The sequence below is a fragment of the Salvelinus fontinalis genome, chromosome 18 (genome assembly GCF_029448725.1).
Source record: "Salvelinus fontinalis isolate EN_2023a chromosome 18, ASM2944872v1, whole genome shotgun sequence".
NCBI classification, from domain to species: domain Eukaryota; kingdom Metazoa; phylum Chordata; class Actinopteri; order Salmoniformes; family Salmonidae; genus Salvelinus; species Salvelinus fontinalis.
The window spans coordinates 36759693-36784568 of NC_074682.1; the positions used below are offsets into that span (position 1 = coordinate 36759693).

Genomic DNA, 24876 nt, shown 5'->3' on the forward strand with positions numbered 1-24876 from the left:
ATTCTATTGGTTGCAAGAATTTTGTATAATTTAAATTGAAAAATGTGAAGTTTTGAATCCGGCATTCTTTTGCGTGTCAATTCATAAACGATGTGCCATGGAATGGGTACAACTATTTTGCAATTTATATGGCACAGCTGTCAATTCTTTGGTCCTCATATGAAAACATATACCAATTTCATTTATCACAATTTTCTTTAACCATTTATGTTCTTAAATGCAGGGCCGACCGACAAGTTCCTTACTTTCCCCCTTCTACTTGTGTCACGCTCGTAATAAGGACGAGACCAAGGCGCAGCATGTGAGTTCCACATCTTTATTTGCAGTGAAGGTTCTCAAATAAACGAAACATAACTTCAGTGGTCCTACAAGCACATACACAAATAATATCCCACAACCCAGGTGGGAACAATGGAGAACTTAAGTATGATCCCCAATTAGAGACAACGATAATTAGCTGCCTCTAATTGGGAACCATACCAAGTACACCAACATGGAAATAGCAAAACTAGAACACCCCCCTAGTCACGCCCTGAACCACAACACCATAGAGAACCAAGGGCTCTCTACGGTCAGGGTGTGACAACTTGCCTCTTCCATTTTTGTGGTTGTAATTTTGGGTAGAGCATACATTTCCATATGTCTGTGTTAGCTGCATGTGTGACACAACTACACCAGTCCTATTTATGATATCATTTACAAAACTTTATACCTTTAAAAAAATAAAACGTAATTGAAAAATATTTTTTTATCAATTAGTATATTTGAGTTTAACCACAATATTTGTCGTATTATTTGTTCTGTCTTTTCAGGTGGATTCAACTGAAATTGCCACCAACTTTCTAAGGCTTGTTAAAAAAATTATGATATTTTGGAGATTTAGTTTTCAAACAAGTGAAAGTGAGCAGTTGTAATCTAAATAAAAATGGAAAAATGCCATTCTTGAACATGGGGTGAGACATTCCTACCAATTCACTAGAGAACTATTTTGGATAAGTATACCTTTTGTATGACTAATGCTTTTTAGTGAGAGGTCTAGTGCTTTAATATTAAATAATTTATGCCCTCCGAATTCATATTCGTTATATAAATAGGCCCTTATAATTTTGTCTGGCTTGCCATTCCAAATAAAATGTAATATGTTTAGTTCATTATCATTTATAAAGCAGGTCACTGGGTGTAGGCAAAACCATAACAAATAGGTAAACTGTGATATGACTAAAGAGTTCATAAGTGTGATTTTTTTCCACAAAAAAAATGTATTTTCCTTTCCATGGTAGCAAGATTTTAACCCCTCCCTTAACCTCTAAAAAGTGTATTGGAGTGAGAATTTCTTTCTTTTGGGATTTGTATACCGAGTATGTCCACATTTTATTGGTAAACTGCACGGTAATGTAAAAGTTGAATTTTTTTAGTGATCCAATACGTAATATCCAATACTTATCATAATTTGGTTTTAATCCAGAGAGGTTAGCAAAAGTATCTAGATCCTCTGAGGCTGTGGAGGGATTCTAATTGTGGTTTTAAAAGAACCTGAAACATCGGTGTACAATGACACCTTTTGTTTTAAAGCCACGGATTTCTAATCCCTTAATATTATTGTTGGATCTAATTTTAACCACTAACATTTCAATGGCGATAATAAATAGATATGCCGATAGTGTACAACCTTGTTTTACTGCTCTTGACAGTTTAAAACTTTCTGAGATGTAGCCATTATTTATTATTTTACACCTAGGGTTACTATACATAACTTTAACCCATTTTATAAGAGATTCTCTAAAATTGAAATATTCTAGGCATTTATATATAAACTCCAGTCGTACTTTATCAAAAGCCTTTTCAAAATCAGCTATGAAAACCAGGCCTCCCCGATATTTCATAGTATTCTATTGTCTCCAGTACTTGTCTTATATTATCTCCAATGTATCGTCCATGTAAAAAAAACTTTTTAACTCCATGCGCCAAGCATTTAGCTAGAATGTTTGCATCAACAATGACATGTAAGAGGCCTCCCATTTTTTTTTTTTTTAAATGAACTGGATCTTTATATATACAGTGGGGCAAAAAAGTATTTAGTCAGCCACCAATTGTGCAAGTTCTCCCACTTAAAAAGATGAGGCCTGTAATTTTCATCATAGGTACACTTCAACTATGACAGACAAAATGAGAAAAAAAATCCAGAAAATCACATTGTAGGATTTTTAATGAATTTATTTGCAAATGATGGTGGAAAATAAGTATTTGGTCACCTACAAACAAGCAAGAGTTCCGGCTCTCACAGACCTGTAACTTCTTCTTTAAGAGGCTCCTCTGTCCTCCACTCGTTACCTGTATTAATGGCACCTGTTTGAACTTGTTATCAGTATAAAAGACACCTGTCCACAACCTCAAACAGTCACACTCCAAACTCCACTATGGCCAAGACCAAAGAGCTGTCAAAAGACACCAGAAACAAAATTGTAGACCTGCACCAGGCTGGGAAGACTGAATCTGCAATAGTTAAGCAGCTTGGTTTGAAGAAATCAACTGTGGGAGCAATTATTAGGAAATGGAAGACTTACAAGACCACTGATAATCTCCCTCGATCTGGGGCTCCACGCAAGATCTCACCCCGTGGGGTCAAAATGATCACAAGAACGGTGAGAAAAAATCCCAGAACCACACGGGGGGACCTAGTGAATGACCTGCAGAGAGCTGGGACCAAAGTAACAAAGCCTATCATCAGTAACACACTACGCCGCCAGGGACTCAAATCCTGCAGTGCCAGACGTGTCCCCCTGCTTAAGCCAGTACATGTCCAGGACCGTCTGAAGTTTGCTAGAGAGCATTTGGATGACCCAGAAGATTGGGAGAATGTCATATGGTCAGATGAAACCAAAATATAACTTTTTGGTAAAAACTCGTGTTTGGAGGACAAAGAATGCTGAGTTGCATCCAAAGAACACCATACCTACTGTGAAGCATGGGGGTGGAAACATCATGCTTTGGGGCTGTTTTTCTGCAAAGGGACCAGGACGACTGATCCGTGTAAAGGAAAGAATGAATGGGGCCATGTATCGTGAGATTTTGAGTGAAAACCTCCTTTCATCAGCAAGGGCATTGAAGATGAAACGTGGCTGGGTCTTTCAGCATGACAATGATCCCAAACACACCGCCCGGGCAACGAAGGAGTGGCTTCGTAAGAAGCATTTCAAGGTCCTGGAGTGGCCTAGCCAGTCTTCAGATCTCAACCCCATAGAAAATCTTTGGAGGGAGTTGAAAGTCCGTGTTGCCCAGCAACAGCCCCAAAACATCACTGCTCTAGAGGAGATCTGCATGGAGGAATGGGTCAAAATACCAGCAACAGTGTGTGAAAACCTTGTGAAGACTTACAGAAAACGTTTGACCTCTGTCATTGCCAACAAAGGGTATATAACAAAGTATTGAGAAACTTTTGTTATTGACCAAATACTTATTTTCCACCATAATTTGCAAATAAATTCATTAAAAATCCTACAATGTGATTTTCTGGATTTTTTTTCTCATTTTGTCTGTCATAGTTGAAGTGTACCTATGATGAAAATTACAGGCCTCTCTCATCTTTTTAAGTGGGAGAACTTGCACAATTGGTGGCTGACTAAATACTTTTTTGCCCCACCGTAGGTTACTGTAGAGACACCTTGTGTAAATAAATTCAGGAGTAAAAATGTGCTTAGCAAGTCACCTAATGATAATAGTGTTTGACATGATTTTTTTAATGACTATCTCATCTCTTTACCCCACGCATACAATTATCTGTAAGGTCCCTCAGTCGAACAGTGAATTTCAAACCGAATCAACCACAAAGACGAGGGAGATCTTCCAAAAAAGCAGATATTGAATACCCTTTGAGCATGGTGAAGTCATTAATTACACTTTGGATGGTGTATCAATACACCCAGTCACTACATAGATACAGGTGTCCTTCCTAACTCTGTTGTCGGAGAGGAAGGAAACTGCTCAAGGTTTTCACCATGAGGCCAATTGTGACTTTAAAACAGTTAGCGTTTAATGGCTGTTATAGGAGAAAACTGAGGATGGATCAACATTGTAGTTACTCCACAATATTAACCTAATTGTCATTGTAAAAAGAAAGATGCCTGTACAGAATAAAACATATTCCAAAACATGCATCCTAATTGCAACAAGGCAGTAAAGTAATACTGCAAAAATGTGGCAAAGCAATTAAAAAAAGTTAATTTATTAAGTTGTCCAGAATACAAAATGTTTTACAGTATGTTTGGGGCAAATCCAATACAACACATTACTGAGTATCACTCTCCATGTTTTCAAGCATAGTGGTGGCTGCATCATGTTATGTGAAGGCATGTAATCGTTAAGAACTGGAGTTTTTCAGAATGAAAAAGTAACTGAATGGGAGATGAATTCACCTTTCAGCAGGACAATAACCTAAAACACAAGGCACAAATATACACTGGAGTTGCTTAACAAGATGACATTGAATGTTGCTGAGAGGCCTAGTTACAGTTTTGACTTAAATCACCTTGAAATTCTATGGCAAGACTTGAAAATGGCTGTCTAGCAATGATCAACAACCAAATTGACAGACCTTGAATAATTATTTTAAGAGTAATGTGAAAATATTGTACAATCCAGGTGTACAAAGCTCTTGGAGACTTACCCAGAGACTCACAGCTGTAATCGCTGCCAAATGTGATTCTAACATGTATTGACCAGGGGTGTGAATACTTATGTAAATTAGATATTTCTGTATTTCATTTAATACATTTGCTAAAATTTCTAAAAACATGTTTTCACTTTGTCATTATGGGGTAGTGTGTGTAAATGGGTAAAACAAATCAATTTTGAATTTGGACTTTAACAAAACAAATGTGGTGTAAGTCCAGGGGTATGAATACTTCCTGAAGGAACTTCACAGCACAGTCACCTATACTATAGCTAGCTAGCAAGCCAAACTTGTATATAGTTATTGACCCTTTGTCCAACTCTTGCTGCTACTTTTGCGCTGCCGTGCATAACGTCTCCAGAAACGACGATGTATCGCAGCCGTGTTGACATTTCACCTCTCCACGTCTTCATCCACTTTTGATGTCACTAATGTTAGCTAGGTGATGCGCCTATGATACATCGTTCGGTTAACGTGTGCCTTGCCGGGCTGCTTACTATAGCCAAGTGAACGACATTAGCTCATAATAATATTAGCTATTTTCTTACTCACCATTTCACCGTCAGTTCGATCTGGAGCTGTTGAATGAGCTAAGTGCATTACAGACAGCAGTAAGCAGTAGTAAGTACCAGATTGTAAACAGGAAGCAATGAGCCCACACATGTACATGTTTTGCAGGTGGTTCCAAATGAACTAAAGCTATCCCTCGTCAGATATAAATGTAATTAATCTTATAATGAAACACACGGCATAGACCCAATATATTACACAGACTAAAACGATGATTTATTGACTCAATCGTTTTGCAATATCAGGGGTAAACTATGGGCATCATCTTTCAGCTGAAAAAGTGGATGATTTTAGCTGGTGTGGGCATTTAATCCTACTTTAGGATTAGGTGAGCATTTTTTAGTACTTTTAACCACACATGGAAACGCTCCATGTTCACATATGTAGACACACACGGGTCTGGTGCTGGAGGTAAGGAATATGCAGTTGAAAGTGGCCGAATTGCCCTTTAAGATGAATTGTACGTTGCTCTGGACAAGAGCATCTGCTAAATGACTGAAATGTTCATGTTTTTAATGTTTTGTATGAACCCCACAAAGAATAGCTGCTGCATGTGCAACAGCTAATTCGGGCTCTAATAAACAAAACATTTAAAACTGTCTCTCTACTGTAATACTCAAACACTACTGAGTTAGAATAGTGGAGGAATACAAAATGTTAACTGCCTGGCACTCTTTTGATATCCACCTCAAGACTCCTTGCTCTCACTATACTCAGACGGATAGTTGTCTCATGTATGTGTGTGTGTGAGTAGGTAGCTGCGAGGGCCACTGTCTGAACAGAGGCACTTCTCTGCAGAGTGCCAGCAGGGCGCGCCAGTGTCGCTGTCTACCCCAGTTCAGCGGCAGCACCTGCGAGGTGGACAAGTGTCACTACTGCAGCAACGGCAAGTGTATCCCCAACCGACTCCTTCCAGCCCACAGGAGAGGTCACCTGCATGTAAGTGTCACACTCACACACACATCCTCCTAACCTATTGTTACCTGTGTGTGTCCTGTAGCTGCACAAATGGCAGAGTCCAGCTCAGCTGCTACACATGTGATGAATACTGTGCTAATGGACAGTGCTCTGTCAACCCACACACACACCTACCAGAGTGCAAGTAAGTTCTCTGTCTTTCTATCCCGCACTTTCTCACATACATATATTATAGTACCTCTGGTTACATCTGTCTGTGTCTATCTCTCTCCCTGTCACGATCGTCTTTAGGTGAAAGAGAGGACCAAGGCGCAGCGTGATATAAATACATCTTCTATTTATTTGAAGATGAAACGAACACTAATACTAATACAAACTAGACAAAACAACAAACGTGAAGCTAACAAACAAAAGTGCAGACACAAGCTACTAACGTCAAACATAGACAATTACCCACAACCTACCTAATGCCTATGGCTGCCTAAATATGACTCTCAATCAGAGACAACGATAGACAGCTGTCTCTAATTGAGAACCAATCCAGGCAACCATAGACTTACATAAATGTCTACACTGAACACAACCCCATGAACGCTACCAAAACCCCCTAGACAATACACACACCCTAGACTAGACAAAAAACACACAAACATCCCCCATGTCACACCCTGATCGAACTAAAATAATAAAGAAAACAAGGATAACTAAGGCCAGGGCGTGACACTCCCCCAGGTGTTCTGCAGGCTGGGTGGGGCATCGCTGTGAGGCGGTGGCCTCCTCAGAGTCTGGTGGACGTAAGTAAACTGTCCTCAACTTTTCTGATGGTTTGCAAAAAGAAGATCTGCTACTCTACATTTTACACATATTATTGTGATTGCACATCGACTTGATGCTACCTGAAGTCTGTGTATGTATACTGTTTCTGTGTGTCCATGTGCAGGTACTGCCTCCATAGTGATCCCACTGTTGATGCTGCTGTTGTTGGTTATGTTGGTGGGAGGAGCTGTGTTCTGGTACAGGAGGAGGATGAGTGGGTGAGGAACGCTACACTAGACAATACAACACCGGGGCACTAGCGGAACACTGGGACAATATCTACCTTAAAACCCCATATCAAGCTCTCTCTTCTTCTTAGGCTGTCTTTAATGATGCTTCTTACGGTCTCTGCACTCTCTCTCTCTCCTCCCTCCCTCGCTCTCTCCTAAGGAGACCACATGTCCCAGATTGTGCGTTCCACAACCAAACAATCATGTCCCATATTTTATTAACAATTTAAAGCAACACTACTTTACACAAAAAGTTAGATTTGTCCTGTATTTAAGTCAGACTTTCTATTCGTTTGAGAATTGACATTCCAATCTGTCTCTTTTGCAGTCCCATTGCGCTTATGACAAGATATATATATCATAAGTATTTGGTACTGGTGATGTTAAACACTTCTCCAATCGTTGATGAGATTAAATATTCTGGCTGCACAAGACGAGACGTAAATAGCCGTATTAGACTGAAAGATAAGGTAATTTCATCAAACTTGTGAAGCTCATTAGTTGCTCATTCAACATATTTGCTGGTACTTCACTCAATCCCGTTTTTAAAAGTCTCCCTTCCGAACTGTTTTACATTCCCTGAGACCAACCACAAATATTTACTTGGCCAAATATTCCCAGATTCTTATAAAACAGCCACATGTGGTCTCTTGTTTCTGCATCACCAAATAAGGTGCTCGCTCTGCAAAAGAGTAGGCTTTGTGCGCTTCAGTTAGCTTGCTTGGAGCGCTGCCAAGAACATGTATTCATGTAGGCTACACTGTACCACAAAATCATCCCATTGTCCCGCATTTGATTATTTTAAATGTGGTCACCTACCCCCCACCCCTCTCTGCTGTGAGTAACTGCATCTCTTCTGTCCCTCAGGTCTGGCAGGCCGGGCAAGTCCTTCTCCAGACTCTCGCGGTAACGGTTGCCACGCTACGCTTTCCATCCTCTCTCACTCAATATGGCATCCCATCCATCTCTCTCTCTCTTCATCAGTCTCTTTTGTTGTGCAGTGTTGGGTCCTGTGGTCAATGTCGTTATCTGTTGTGCCTAAGGAGTCATGACCCTCTAGTTCAGCTTGCCCCTCCCTCTCCTGATCTAAATACCTGTTCAGGACTGGTCTACCCTCTCCAAAACCCCTACTATACTTCTAGGGGTGTAACAGGTGGTGATCTATTGAAGAGGTTGTGAAATTGATCAGTCTATGGCCCCAGGATGTCTTAATGGACCCCATGCTGTTCTCCATCATGCTGTACTGTATTGGGTTGTGTAGAATGCTATAGTATTTATCATAGTGAGAGAGAGGACGCTCTGACTGCGTTGTTCCAAGCCAGGATTTGGAAAATGCAACATGAAAATCCAGCATTTACAATGGTAGTTGGTTGATTTGTTACTTCTCTCCATTCTTCAAGTCCATGGTTTGAACCAATATGGTAATGCTCCAAACTGACAACAATGTGGATTTCTGTCCAAGACATCGATAGATTTGACCTTGCTTGTGTCTTTTTAGTAGGCATTCAGTAGTATCACTTACAGGGTGTGTGTGTAATGTTGGCTTACTTGGTACTGTTACATACCCCTCTCCAGGACCAGTGTGTCCTGTAGTATATACTAGCTAGGTGAATGCTGGATTTGCGTTGTTGCCTGGGCTGTGGCTTTGGGTCCAGGCTTCCTGGGTTACCGTGACAGTGATGTGAGCCCTGACCCCCGTGATGTGGCCATGTCGCTGCCCGCGCTGTGTGGACGCTCTCAGGACCCGTCTGTGTCAAAGGGATCATGTCATTTCACCTCTGTATCTGCAGGGCCAAGGGCTTCCAGCACCAGAGGATGACTAACGGGGCCATGAACGTAGAGATAGGAAACCCAGCGTACAAGATCTACGAGGGTGAGCCAGACGATGCCGGGGATCTTCTAGACTCAGACTTCACACTGGACCCAGACAAGGTAGGGTGCCGTCTTTCGGATGGGACGTTAAACGGGTGTCCTGACTCTCTGAGGTCATTAAAGATCCCATGGCACTTATCGTAAGAGTAGGGGTGTTAACCCCGGTGTCCTGGCTAAATTCCCAATCTGGCCCTCAAACCATCATGGTCACCTAATAATCCCCAGTTTACAATTGGCTCATTCATCCCCCTCCTCTCCCCTGTAACTACTCCCCAGGTCGTTGCTGCAAATGAGAACGTGTTCTCAGTCAACTTACCTGGTAAAATAACGGTAAAAAAAAAAAAAAAAAGTAAAACACAAAGTAATACTAGCAAGCACACAAAGACACTTGCACCATGTCACACATACCTGCACAAGCAAACACACACATCCTGGACACAAATGAGGCAACATACAAACACAGACCTACTACCATGTATTTAGTTGATCTCATGGTCCTCCCTGGTCTCTTCCCAGCCCACCAACTTCACCAACCTAGTGTACGCCACACTGTACATGGGAGCCCACAACAGCCGCAACTCCCTGACCAGCACAGATGAGAAGAAGGAGCTTCTGTCACGGGGGGATGAGGAGCCTCTGGTGGACCTGCTAGCATAAACGGTCTATTAGCCTGGGGCGTAACATTCCAAACACACCCCTCTTTTTGCCTTTGAAAGACAAAACGGAAAGAAAATAAACAGAAAAGTTGTGCACACTGTATAAATTGTACAAAAATTGACCTTTTGTATGTGATTGCAGTATTATATTTTGTTCTTTTACGATTCCTCTGGTCAAAAATGAACAAAAACATTTCATAGAAGAAATGTTTTATTTACTATTTTTGTCCCTTTACCTAAATAGCCACTACCTCTGTGCACAAGGAAATGGAAAAAAAAACAATTAGAAGAAGAAAAACATCATCATTGGAGCATTTTGTTTTGTATGAATTGTATAGAGAAAAAAACATTGTTCTATTTAATTTTGTTTGTGTTAATTTTGAGCAGGGGAAGGCGAACTCAGTTTTGTAAGTCGGTACCATTGTTGTCTTGATGACAGTTTTGTCTGCAGGAGTGTGTAAGACAGGAATAATACAGTATGATTTGTGTACAGCGCATCTAAAATTAATGTCAGTACCGGATGGCAACTTATTTCCATATTATTTTCTCAGAAAACTATGTTCATGAAATTGTTTTCTTTCTTGCACAGACAAGGTTTTACTGTGTATCTACCGTAAGATGTAACGCAGGTCAATATATGTTTGTTTCTATCCTTAAGGTGTGTAGGGCTCATGTGATGTTAAAATAGCATAATCAAAGTGTTGTTGAAGCGACTGAGGATGAGTGACTGACTGATTACTGGTGAGATGTGATAATTATGATGATGTTGAAGATTCCAGGCTTGGGAATGCTTCCATATAGTGGGCTGTGGGTGTGCCCAGTGCCCATGTCATGGCAGGTCAGAGCATAGTAACGATGGGACGGACCAGAGATACTGTGAGAAAATGTGTGACACCTTCGTTGAGAAGAACGTCACCAATCTGCACCCCTTCAGTGGACTGTGGTGCCAGAGGACAAGTGTCTTAGTTACAGCTGTGTGGATGGACAGAGAAAGGAGATGGGATAACGTTTGGTCTAATGTATGTTTTGTTTTTCGCAGCATTTCCTCATTTGGTTTATGTAAGGGCTTGACTGTCCACCTGGCCCTGTCAGGCTTCAGTACAGATGAATCCTTCTAACCTGAGAACATTAGTTTTGTGCTTTATCCTTTCAGTGATACCCATCCCGGATCCGGGAGCATCCTCATCAAAAAAGCTGACTAGCATAGCCTAGCCTAACGGGACAGGGATATCATATAATATAATTTTCATGAAATCACAAGTCCAATACAGCAAATGAAAGATAAACATCTTGTGAATCCAGCCATCGTTTCCAATTTTTTAAATGTTTTACAGCGAAAACACTGTATTTCTATTAGCTAACCACAATAGCCATAGACTCAACCGCATATTTTCACCATGTTTCTACCGCATAGGTAGCTATCACAAAACCGACCAAATAGAGATATAATTAGTCACTAACCAAGAAACATCTTCATCAGATGACAGTCTTATAACATGTTATACAATACATTTATGTTTTGTTCAAAAAATTTGCATATTTGAGGTATAAATCATAGTTTTACATTGCAGCTACCATCACAAATAGCACCGAAGCAGCCAGAATAATTACAGAGAGCAACGTGAAATACCTAAATACTCATCATAAAACATTTATGAAAAATACATGGTGTACAGCAAATGAAAGATAAACATCTTGTGAATCCAGCCAATATTTCCGATTTTTTTAAAGTGTTTTACAGCGAAAACACAATATATATTTCTATTAGCTCACTACAGTAGCCAAACACACAACGCAATTTACTCCCCGCAAAAATAGCTTGCACAAAACCGACAAAATAGAGATAAAATTAATCACTAACCTTGAACAAATTCATCAGATGACAGTCTTATAACATCAGGTTATACAATACACTTATGTTTTGTTCGAAAATGTGCATATTTAGAGCTACAAATCCTGATTATACATTGTGAATACGTAGCATCGATTCACCAGAATCTCCAGAGATATTTTGGACACTCACCTAATCTGACCAAAGAACTCATCATAAACTTTACATAAAAGTACTTGTTGTATGGCAAATGAAAGATACACTGGTTCTTAATGCAACCGCCGTGTTAGATTTTTAAAAATAACTTTACCATAACAAACAGCTTGCGTTATTGCGAGACAGCGCTCGCCAAAACGGCAGAGAATAGGAATCAACATTTTCCACAGAAATACCAAATAACATCATAAATTGTTCTTACTTTTGCTGAGCTTCCATCAGAATCTTGTACAAGGAGTCCTTGGTCCAGAATAAATCGTTGTTTGGTTTTAGAATGTCCTTTTCTTCTGTCGAATTCGCGCCACAATGCTAGCCAAGCTTGATAACGTTCCCATCTTCTCTCTACACAAAGAACGGAAAACTCCAAAAGTCCCAATAAACGTTGAATAATCTGATAAAACTCGGTTGAAAAAACATACTTTACGATGTTATTATCACATGTATCAAATAAAATCAGAGCCGGAGATATTCGCGGTGTAAACCGAACGCTTATCAGAAGACAATATAGAGGTGCTTCGTGCGCCTTGGTAGAGAAAGGAAATTCCTGACCTGCCACTCCAAAAGCTCTTGTTCGACCTCAGATCAAGCTCAGACACCCCATTCCACCTTCCACTGCCTGTTGACATCTAGCGGAAGGCGTATGAAGTGCATGTATATCGATAAATATAAGCCAGTTGAATAGGCAGGCCCTGAAACAGAGCCCCATTTTCAGAATTTTCACTTCCTGTCTGGAAGTTTGCTGCCAAATGAATTCTGTTTTACTCACAGATATAATTCAAACAGTTTTAGAAACTTGAGTGTTTTCTATCCAATAGTAATAATAATATGCATATTGTATGATCTAGAATAGAGTACGAGGCCGTTTAAATTGGGCACGATTTTTTCCAAAGTGAAAATAGCGCCCCCCTATTGACAAGAAGTTTTTAATGGTTTTGTAACAGCTCCCTCTGAAGGGCATTCGTTTCTTTCTTTCTTTTTGACTGTCACGTAGCGTTTCCCTCCACTGTTCTTCCTTTAGCCGTTTCTGATCATCTGTCTTTTGTATCCTGCTGCTAACGCTGCCGTTTGTTTGCCTTTCAAACAAACGGTTGCCTTGACGTGTCTTTAAGCTCAGCCACTGTCCCAAAATGCTGCTTCTGTCAGGTGATCAGCCATATTTTAATGCATGTGAGAAAAGGCAAACAAATGTTTAAGTAACTAGAATAACAAATCCGTATTTTGCTTATCTGTCAGCAAGTGTTATTTTTGATTTATGCGGTCGCATTTTATTAAAAATGTTTAATTGAAAGGAGATACAAGTACAATCATTTTACTTTAAAGAACATTTTTGCAAAGTCATACATGCATTCTTGGATTTAAGTTGTTTTTGATTAGTCCTTGTTTTATGAGAAATTACACATAGCTTTTATAGTACAAAATGCATGGAGGCTCAACATTTTCAGGAAAGAGAATGAATGTTTTTGGTAGAGTACTTTACAAGCTAAATAACAGATTGTTATAAATACAATTTTAAAAATTGTACAGAAAACAATCAACTGGATTTGTGTTCTTTTATTGCCTTTTATGTTGTCATTTTATTTTGAGTTCGATGTTACATTGTTGGTATCACTTGGTATCGCAGTTTGGTCCCTTTTGAACATCACGGTCACTTCTGTGGTTGTGTTTTCATATCTAGCTGGACTGGACATATTGTGGAGGATACAATTAATACCAAATTAACCACAAATATAAACAAACGTGAGATCAGTCTTAAATTAACTTTTTATTTTCATTACCAATCATCAAACAAAATTCAACGCAAACTTGAGTTAATCACACAAGAACACGTTTATTGGGCCTTAAGTGAGCAAGTGGATCTGTGTCTAATAATGAGATCACCAACTGATAATTATATGTTGAGGTTGATTTTAAATCTGAATGTTACCATTCTGTTTAAAAGCACTGACATAATAATCAAACAAGATTAATGTTACATATTTCTAATCATTCAAGATATTTTGTCATAGTTCACACGTTAGCCTAGATCCATAGATCACACGTTAGCCTAGATCCATAGCTCACACGTTAGCCTAGTTCCATAGCTCACACGTTAACCTAGATCCATAGCTCACACGTTAGCCTAGTTCCATAGCTCACACGTTAGCCTAGATCCATAGCTCACACGTTAACCTAGATCCATAGCTCACACGTTAGCCTAGATCCATAGCTCACACGTTAACCTAGATCCATAGCTCACACGTTAGCCTAGATCCATAGCTCACACGTTAGCCTAGATCCATAGCTCACACGATAGTCTAGATCCATAGCTCACACGTTAACCTAGATCCATAGCTCACACGTTAGCCTAGATCCATAGCTCACACGTTAGCCTAGATCCATAGCTCACACGTTAGCCTAGATCCAAGCATCTATAATAAAAATAACTACCAGTATACCAATCAAAAACTAAATCCCCGAAAGTTGACATTTTTTTAGACAAATGGCTTCATAAAACAAAGAATCTTAACCAAAATGGTCCCTGACACCAAAAATATTTTTCCAAAAGACTCTTGTACTGTAGTATTGTCACAACCCAGAGGGAACAGTGATATGGCAAACAATCAACAAACATTCCATAGTATAGCTTTCCCCTCAATGTATAATTTTAAAGTATCGAATCTCAACTGAACTAGTCTTCTGTTCTATTTCCAAAAATGTCTTCATTTGATGCCTTTGGCTTTCAGCTCATCCTTCACTCTTCTCAGGTAGTCATGGTCAGGATAGCCGAAACTGGGCAAACACAAAGCACACACAACTTTGAATTAAACAAATTCTCCAATTATTTCTGAGCATGCGTCTGGTTCAAATCTCATGAGGGATCAATGTTGTTCCCCCAGGCAAGGTAGTAGTAGACACTTAACCTGAATCGAGTAAATGCAAAACAGACAAAAAACTTTTATACATGACATAAGAAAATGTTAACCATGTTAGTCACTAGAAGCATACAGAAGTTTATTCATATCTATAGTCTTAGATGGTGTACTTTTGTGCCCCTCCTTCGATGTTGGTTTTGTGGTGAATGTCATTCCAGGTCACTACATCCTCTGCCCCAGTGGTTCTGGAGATCCCAACTGTGAAAATCAGCCTCTGATTAAATGCTTTCTTCAGCAGCTTCAGGACCTCATTCCCCTCCATGTTATTGGGTAGATAAGCCATTCTTTTGGTCCCATAGAAGTGCTTCCCAGGGTTGGGATGTTTCTTCTGAAAACAGACAATGTAAACACAAACTAATAGCAAAGGCAACAAATGGCTGTGTAAATATAAAACACTGCAGTGGAAATTGGGAGATAATGTATTGTCAACTTTTACATTTACAGTATAATGAAGAACCTGAGGCTTTTACCGTCTGTTTTCCATCTGGAATATCATAGTTGATAACTATCGTGCCACATTGAGTGAATCCAGGTAGGTTGGTGTAAGAAATAGTGTGTTTCATTGTTCCATCAGGCTGGTCTCCCTCCACCTTCCCGTACACATCCTTACACACAGGACAGCTGGGGCCCATGGTTTCCACTGACCGCCTCAGACACTCTTTACAAAACTCATGGGTGCACGACAACTTCTCCTTGTTGGTAAATATATCCATGCATATGGGGCATGTCGCTTCTCCAGCTGCTCCCACCTCAGCTGCTCCTGTGTTGAAGTCTTCAGGATACACAATCCTCTGCTTGTCTTCCTCTTTAAACACATGCCCACCCAGCTTCTTTTCAAGCTCTTTGACAGCAGGGCCTAAATGCTCCGGTAGGCCAATCAGCCTCCAGGGACCGTAGTTTTCTCCTGCCCCAACACATTGGTGTCGAGAGCGGATCTTCTCCAACATATCCCCCACAGTCCCTGCCTGGGTAGTGTCTAGCAGGTAGCAGCTCATTGTTGACGTGGCAACCTTCTGGTAGAGGTGCATGAGAGCTCTGATGGCGTGGCATTCCAGAGAGGCAGTGTGTTGGGACTTGATAGGTCTGGTTGTCACTCTGACCTTCCCCTGAGAGGGATTATTCATGAAAACTACTCCAAATTTATTTTGGATTGCTTTTATTTTTTCATCAAATATTTTTTTAATCAGCTCCCAGTGGGCTGGGTCCATGGACAGCCCACTTGACACCGGTGGGTCTTTGATGTCAAGCACAATCTTCTGTGGAATCTCTGTAGATCTCCTTCCAGATCCAAAGGCCTCATCTGTGGAGCTGTGATCCATTCCGAAGGTCTTCACTGTGGAGCTGTGGCCAACCCCAAAAGCCTTCCCGACTGCTACCATGCTCTGCTTCGGCCCAAACACATTGCAACTGTTGGCGGACACATTCAGCACCAGCCTGGACTCCTCATTCTGGATGTTCTTCAGTGTATTCTGGAGGTCTTCTAGATTCATGTGTGGCAGATGTGCGGAGATGCTGTCAAAATCACCTGCACACTTCTGGAAGAGGTCAATTAACTCCTGGTAGGCTTCGGGCAGCAGAAAATCTCGACCTGTTTTCGCTGAATCTTCTTTGATGGACACCTTCACATCTGCATTGATTTTGACTCCATTTCTTTTCTCTATGTCCTCCATCTCCTTCTGGTAGGCCTGGTTCATGTACCCAAAGAGGGTCAGTGGGACTGGAAATCTCATTTCCTTTTGCCCAGGGCCTTCATGGGTGTTCATTCCCTTGTGAGTCATGCTTGGTGTCACTGCTAAACCATTCCAATCACCTGCTGGCCCAGCCTCAGCTTCCTTGACCTTGTGCACCTCTCTGTAGAACTTCTCCCCTTCCTCAAAGTTCCCAGTAAAGGTCAGTGAGTGATAAGTGCGGTACTGACTGAACCTGGTCTGAAGGGAAACCTGTGCTTCATGTGGGATGCCACTGAGATCAATGATAGTATGTACAGTCACTGGGAGTTTGACCTAGTGGGAAAATATAATATTAAAAAGATTTACATATCTTACATCTATACTTTATATTATAGTTGATTTGAAAATGCAATCAAATAATCAAACATTTACAAAAGCAAAGCCAATTACATCCTGTGGAGTGTGTGATGTTGGAGGAGAGCCATCTATTGAGCTAGGTTTACAGTCTGATTGGTTCCAGGATGTAGATGGTGCAGTTTTGTGAAACTGCACAGTAGCGGTTGTCTTGGCCTCGTCTTTGAAGGTCATCTGTGTTGCCCTCCGATTCAGAAGTACTTTTAGATCTTCAAATAGGGCAGATTAATATATTAACATTAACATTAAGAATAAAATAAGGATTTAAGATAACAATAACTGTAACCAAATCAAATATGCTCACATATCTAATAAAATATTTCTTCCCAGATAAAAGCATGCATTTGAGAATTCACTCTGCAACACATTAATAATGTACTGTTGATGTGAATATTTTCTTCTTAGCAGCACCATGGCTTGTGTATCCTCAACATTTAAAATGGGTACTAGCTTTTTTTGTAATGAACTTTACATTTTTGACTCCATCATTCTCACCTGTTGAGGGACTTATCTTGACCTCAGCCCATGACCCATTGTAATAAAGACCTTTCAAGGTACAATCTGTAGTCTTATCACCAAAGTCTTTATTGAGCCATGACTGGAAAGTTTTCTCTAGTGTAGATTTCCATTTTGGTGGAAGGTCTTTCCTAGGCCACTTGACAGTGACGTAGACTGTAGCCTCATCTGGAGATGCTGATGGCTGCTTTCTCTCTTCAACCTCAGCTTGATTCAGATCCTGAAAAAAATGTCTGAGCATAAATATGGTTGCTGGCGTAACAGCTTATTCAGTCCTAAAGAGGACCTGTAGTTTAGTAATTGAGATTCATAGTGGATAATCTCATTTTGCTCCTTGGGTACAAATCAGAGCCTGATTTTTTTATATTATTTTTTAAAAATAATAATAATTTATTTATATATTTTGGGATTTTTAGGGTAATAACAGAAACACTGTCCGTGTCCAAATACCCATACTTGCGTTCTAAATAGTAGGCTGATTGAAATAGAACATTTTATAGTATGTGAAATTTAGAAAATCCTGTGATCTGTTGGATAGAATTACCACATCTTGAGTCCTTTGGGAGTTGATGGGAGAATGCTGATCTCTCTGTGATTCTCTGTCTTTATTAGAGCCAGCAGCTCCTCCAGCAGGAGGATCCAGACTCATCTCCTCCTTTGACCGATACAGATCTGTGCCCTGAAAAAATAAGAGATTCAATATGATTTTGACCTAACAATCAATTTCAACTCCATTTGGACTATAGTCTTAAAAGGTGAGCTTTAGAATGCATAGCTCTCTCTGTCATCAGAGCTTTAGAAAAAACATTTACTAATAAAAATAATGGTTATTCTTTAACATGTACTATATAACGTCTTACATGTCATTCAGATATTTAAAAATAAATGGTCAACTTGTGGTCTTAACCTGGGGTGGTGTATCCAGTCCTTTGTCAGATTCATCATCTGTCAAATACAGGTCCTGAAAGAATAACTGGACATCAGTATGATGTTGATCTTACCCTAACTTTAATTGTGATTAGTTTTGGCAACTTCATGAAACAGCATTGGATAGTCTATGCAAACAGGTATGATAAAGATAAGATCACCTGCTTTCTCAGGCCTGAGTCAGAGACTAGTTGACATGATCATAATTACACTGTTACTCCTTACCTTTTGCTTATCATCAGTCAAATCAGTACTTTGGGTGTGACTGGTAGGACATGAATGTGGCTGTGTTACTATCACTGGCTCCCAACTTGTTCCTGAAGAATAGGTCTGAGAGAGATGGGAGAGGGTTAATATCTTCATCCCAGAATAGTACATTTCATAATTGTGGTCTTAAATGATTCCACATAAGAAAAACAATACCTACCCTATCACCTCTCCCATGGGGGCTCGGAGACTCCCATTGTGGATAGTGCGGTGCTCCACTGGCAGCCAAGGCTGGGTCAGACTGCAAGAGAAGAGCGAGATGTGTATGGGTTGTAGATTTTCACATACAGTGCAATTCTCATTGTGCAGTTTCTCTTCCTGAAGAAATGTGGTTCTCATACAATCTAATTCGAACACAAGCAAACTACTGTTGTTTGGTTCGTCTAGTTCCACATATCCACCTTTTAGGTAAAACATTAGTAACTTTTAAGTGTACCCTCATGAACAGCTTTATATTTACATTCATTTTTAAAGAATGCGGAGGGCTCCGTATAGACATGATTGGTTGACGGTAGGTGGGAGCGGGAGGTCCTGTATAAACACAAACTCACTTCCTTGACCACTACCTTTACAACAAAGTATGAATGCCCTGACTTCTGTAGAGGCAGTATTGCGGTAAATGCTCTACGGCCACTGCTGACATCGGATTGACCATGCAGAGCCTTTAATAACAGCTCTTAGCCATGGTATACTGAACAAAAATATAAAGGCAAAATGTAAAGTGTTGGTCCCATGTTTCATGAGCTGAAATAAAACATGAAATGTTCCATATGGACAAAAAGCTTATTTCTCTGAAATGTTTTGCACAAATTTGTTTTCATCTCTGTTGGTGAGCATTTCTCCTTTGCCAAGATACACCATCCACCTGACAGGTGTGGCATATCAAGAAGCTTATTAAACAGCATGATCACAGGTGCACATTGTGTTGGGGACAAAAGGCCAGTCTAAAATGTGCAGGTTTGTCACAACACAATGCCACAGATGTCAAGTTTTGAGGGAGTGTGCAATTGGTATGCTAACTGCGGGTATGTACACCAGAGCTGTTGCCAGAGAATTGAATGTTCATTTCTCTACCATAAGCTGCCTCTGTCGCCAGCCCAGGACCTCCACATCTGTCTTCTTCACCTGCGGGATCGTCTGACAGCTGATGAAACTGAGGAGTATTTCTGTCTCTAATAAAGCCCTTTTGTGGGGCTCCCTAGTGTGTGGACGTGGCTCCGAAGTGGATAGGCCTACGCCCTCCCATGGCTGCGCCCCTGCCCAGTCATGTGAAATTCATAGATTAGGGCCTAGTTAATTTCAATTGACTGATTTCCTTATATGAACTGCAACTCAGTACAATTGTTGAATTTGTTGCATGCTGTGTTTATATTTTTGTTCAGTATATAATGGCAATACACCACACCCCCTCAGGCCTTATTGCTTAAGTATATCCCTGGCTATCCCAGCTGCATCATTTGATACGGTACTTATGGTATAAACCTGCCCTTGGGAATTGCTGTGATTGGTGCTCTCATGCAGATTCACAGCTCCCAGTATCAGGAGAATTTACTGTCTCGAATGTTGCAAGTGTCTTGAAAGAGATGCAAACAGGTTAACAGACAATTATCTGTGGAGAAAGTAAGATGTAGTTAGTTCCCTTTGTCCTTTAAGATTAAAAGGTGGAAGGTAGCCTAGTGGTTGAGAGCATTGGGACAGTAACAGATGGCTTGAATTCCTGAGCTGACTAGATGTAAAATCTGTCGATGTGCTTTTGAGCAAAGCACTTAATCCTAAATCGCTCTGGATAAGAATGTCTACTAAAATTATATGTTTAATTAAAAACTCTGTTAGAAATGATGGAGAGCTTATGTCAAACAACTTATCTATTACTGCTGGTCAATATGCAAAATAATATACCCATTATATCAAACAAGCTGCTGTTTGGCTAAAAATAAATGAATGTATGAATATTGTAGCGAATTCATATTCCAGGAACCCGGGTCAAGTGACTGTCAACCCAACACAGTTACTCTCCAAGAGATCCAAACCTCTTGACCAGGTTGCTAGGTGTTGGGCTGTACACTACCCCCTCCTTCGGGAGAGCGCCTCAAGTCCCTCCCGCGCCACCCCACCCCACTTCTGACACCAATGTAATGAATTTGGAAGTAGCCCCGACCGGGACCCTAACCCAACCCAACACCTTACATACTGACCACACAGCACACACGTGTTGCAAAATAAATGTACACATACATGTTATTAAATCATTGCACCCACATTGCTCATGTGTGTCAATGAGCATCAGTGTAGCCAAGCGCTACAATAGAACTTGGTTTTACTTGTGAAGCTTGACATGCTGCAAGTCCAACCTCTTCCATCAGTTTTTAGGAGCATATACCTATGTGGGTGATTGATAGGTGAACTGAGGTCCACAGTCCAGTTGGTGGTGGTAATGCACCTTAAAGTTGGTTGCCAACCGCCATATTAAGTTCAAAGAAGAAGCCTGAAGGAGGAGATATTACTATAAACTGTTACCATTTTATCTGTGGATTAATTGTTGGAGTAGAGGACCTTGTGCATTTCAGGTAAAATAACAACCCAATGTTTATATCCCAGGAGAAATTTGCAAACTAGCTAGCTAAATTGCCATACATGTTTTATGCTTTTCGACCTGTCCCCAAATGAATATAGTTGGTTGGTTCAGAGTTCGTTTTCATATGTCAACCTGCGTGTCCTGGTTGCGTCTAGTAGGCCGACAAAATCAAAATGGACGAGATGTGTGGTCAGCATGTTAACGGTTACGCCAAGAGATCCGAACCGCTGGGTGTTGCTTTTGGTCGCTGCAATATTAAAGGTACTCATGTATTTGTCCTCAAACCAGCATACTCACATTATTATCACCCACTTCCACCATGTCAACGTCATTTTCTGCCATGTTGATTTAAGTCTTCTTGCTTCACCCAGTCAAACTCCGTGTGTCCTACACAGCAGGAAATAGGCCTTATTCGTTGGATGAATATCATCAATACGAAAATCTCTCATTGCCGTTTTGGGCCAACTGCGCGACGCCACAGAAAATAGTATCACTTTCGTTTCACAAATTGCAACACAGCCCAAGGTTGACGATAACCTATGTCAATTTAGTAGCCTAAAAAACTCGAGGTGAATAGGCCTAGTTAGAATATAACGCGTGTAGTTTTAGATTAAAACATAAATACGCATCGAGAATAATACATTGTTCGTTTGATTCACAGATTATTCAATTGATTAAAAAAGAAAACATTATGAACTTGTCATTTTCTATGCATATTTTCTATTTTAATATTACGGCTATACTATAGTTTATTAAATTGTTTTCGGTGCCAGGTGGGCCCGAAGTTTTGCTAAAATATTGTCTAGGTTACATACCAGGTAGCCTATGGCACATTGTAGGGTTTAATTTGCTAAAATTATTACTCAATGTACTGTATGCGGATGGATGGACCAAATTAACCACAATCCACATAGACGGTACATAAAAACAAGAAAATACTGTATAGCCTTTATTCTCACGATCCAACTTCCAAACAAAATTCAATTATCGTTTTTTAAAGGTAAATATATTGAATAAATCATTGACTCTTTCAATTAATGTTGTTGTCGGCGGACTAGTCCAAATAGGCTACCCCTGCCAAAGAGATATTGCATCTAGTCGGGTCCGTGTACTTTCTGGACAATAATATTTCCTATTAGATGACAAGATAAAAAAACGAGCAAAGGGTCGTTGCTCATTTCTTTGATTGAATCTCAAATCAAACCAACGTTTATTTTTATTTTTTTATTGTCTGAAGGTCATATTAAATAACGAGAAACGAAATAATGATTTCATTATTCAAATGTGTTTTTAATTATCCGTTCTGGTTCAATCCGTGCACCATAAGTTTTGGCCAATTAATAGTCGTGGCTTCCTGACAACACAGAAATTATAAATGTTTTTTTCTTAATGTTTTTGATCTTACATATTATGTCATTCAATAAAAATAAATAAAAATTCTTCATTCCAATGATTTGATGATTGACAGTCACTGTAGTGGGTCATGTGTCCAGTCCAAATTGGTCTAGGTCAGTGAGACAGCCACTTCCACAACTTTTACAACCTTAAGCACTTTAACCTGTAGTCTATATAACTGTGGATAGGCTCAATAACATACAACTGATCAACACAAGCTTGAGTACCTACGAGCTTAGACAACATAACCACTCGATTTTACAGGAAAGCATGAATGTCATTCGATATTCCATTATTGAGGCATTTAATCATGGGGCAGGCAGCCACAGTCTCAAAATCGTGTTATAAGCTAGGATCTACACATGACCCATGGAGAACAGTTTCTAGTTTTGCCTATTTCAGGATCTGGACATTTCTGATGAGCCTATAAACTACATCAATAATTATGTATGACATAAAAACTGAGCTCTGTCCGCAGACCTATGAGCATATGAGGTGTCCTTTGAAACGTTGGTTTATTCCCAGTGCTGAGCTAGTAGTGTAACTGACATGTAACGTTAGTTCATGTTTCATCCCACTCGACTGATGTGAATGAATTAGCTAGCTAGTAGCTGCTGTTCAAGCCTATACTTACTATGTGGGCTAAGTTAGGATATTATACTGAATTGAATCAACCAGACCCGAGGGTAAAATTCAACATGTTTTTACTCCATCACTGTCCGTGTAAAAAGCCACACATTCCTTTTACTGACGTGGTGACGTCATATATCAGTACATCACATCAATACACGACATCCCCTTTACTTGGATATGAACTTCAATGTCAACCTGACATACACAACCAAACTCATTCTTTACCTGTATAGCAACCTTTGTTACCAGTAAACAACTGAAATCTGTTTGTGTTGTTATTTCTGTTCTCCTAATTGTAATTTTTTTTAAAGTAACCTTTATAATAACTAGCCAAGTCAGTTAAGAACACATTATTATTTACAATGACTGCCTACCCCGGCAAAACCCTAACCCGGACAACGCTGGGCCAAATGTGCGCCGACCTATGGGATCTACAAACTACAAATACCTAGGTGTCTGGTTAGACTGCAAACTCTACTTCCAGACTCGCATTAAACATCTCCAATCCAAAATTAAATCTATAATTGGCTTCCTATTTCGCAACCAAGCCTCCTTCACTCATGCTGCCAAACATACCCTCGTAAAACGTACTATCCTACCGATCCTTGACTTGTCATTTGCGATGTCATTTACAAAATAGCCTCCAACACCCTACTCAGCATTTTGGATGTAGTCTATCACAGTGCCATCCATTTTGTCACCAAAGCCCCATATACTACCCACCACTGCGACATGTATGCTCTTGTTGGCTGGCCCTCACTACATATCCGTCGCCAAACCCACTGGCTCCAGGTCATCTATAAGTCTTTGCTAGGTAAAGTCCCGCCTTATCTCAGCTCACTGGTCACCATAGCAACACCCACCCGCTCCAGCAGGTATATTTCACTGGTCATCCCCAAAGCCAACACCTTCTTTGGCCGCCATTCCTTCCAGTTCTCTGCTGCCAATGACTGGAACGAATTGCAAAAATCACTGAGTCTTGTATCTCCCTCACTAACTATAAGCATCAGCTGTCAGAGCAGCTTACCGATCACTGCACCTGTACACAGCCCATCTGTAAATAGCCCATACAACTACCTCATCCCCATGTTATTTTTTTTTCTCTTTTGCACCACAGTATCTCTACTTGCACATCATCATCTGCACATCTATCACTCCAGTGTTAATGCTAAATTGTAGTTATTTCACCACTATGGCCTATTTATTGCCTTACCTCCCTAATCTTACTACATTTGCACACACTGTATATAGATTTTTCTATTGTGTTATTGACTGTACCTTTGTTTATCCCATGTGTAACTCTGTTGTTTTTGTCGCACTGCTTTGCTTTATTTTGGCCAGGTCGCAGTTGTAAATGAGAACTTGTTCTCAACTGCCCTAGCTGGTTAAATAAAGGTGAAATAAATAGAATAAAAAATCTAAACCAGAGTCTGTAGTGACGCCTCTAGCACTGAGATGCAGTGTCTTAGTCCGCTGTGCTACTCAGGAGCCCAAATATACTCTCCCTTTAAGCTTACTTCTAAGCAAAACAAAACAGTATTGTTCTTTTTTTCTTACTGTAGCAAAACATTCTGCACCTTTTTCACAACATAATTCAAACATTCAGAATCTTTGCATTTGTCCTCCTTTTTCAGTTTATACTGGTTTCCTTTACCCCTTGCAGTGTTAACTTCTGTGGCAGTTTAATTTATCTGTGAAGCCTGACTGGCTTGGGTGTCTGTGGTCTTTGTGGTGATCCCTAACAGATAGTCTCTGGTTTGGATTCAATGCAATATCTCAGAGTAGGACT

At 40.1% G+C, this 24876-nt stretch overlaps 2 protein-coding genes across 2 annotated transcripts; one reads left to right on the top strand and one right to left on the bottom strand.

The window, feature by feature from the left end:
- The first annotated feature begins 8051 nt into the window (after positions 1-8051).
- Positions 8052-13493, top strand: LOC129815438 (low-density lipoprotein receptor-related protein 1-like). The gene is made up of 3 exons (XM_055869275.1): positions 8052-8109; positions 8994-9135; positions 9592-13493. Exons 2-3 carry the CDS (start codon positions 9019-9021, stop codon positions 9730-9732), a joined length of 258 nt encoding a protein of 85 aa, XP_055725250.1. The 5' UTR covers positions 8052-8109; positions 8994-9018; the 3' UTR covers positions 9733-13493.
- A 27-nt stretch (positions 13494-13520) lies between these two features.
- On the bottom strand, positions 13521-21530 carry LOC129815437 (E3 ubiquitin-protein ligase DTX3L-like). The gene is made up of 10 exons (XM_055869274.1): positions 21357-21530; positions 18645-18725; positions 18443-18547; positions 18198-18251; positions 17835-17969; positions 17270-17510; positions 16811-16983; positions 15161-16693; positions 14801-15018; positions 13521-14547 (listed from the first exon to the last, which is right to left on the bottom strand). Exons 1-10 carry the CDS (start codon positions 21399-21401, stop codon positions 14478-14480), a joined length of 2655 nt encoding a protein of 884 aa, XP_055725249.1. The 5' UTR covers positions 21402-21530; the 3' UTR covers positions 13521-14477.
- Between the last annotated feature and the right edge of the window lie 3346 nt (positions 21531-24876).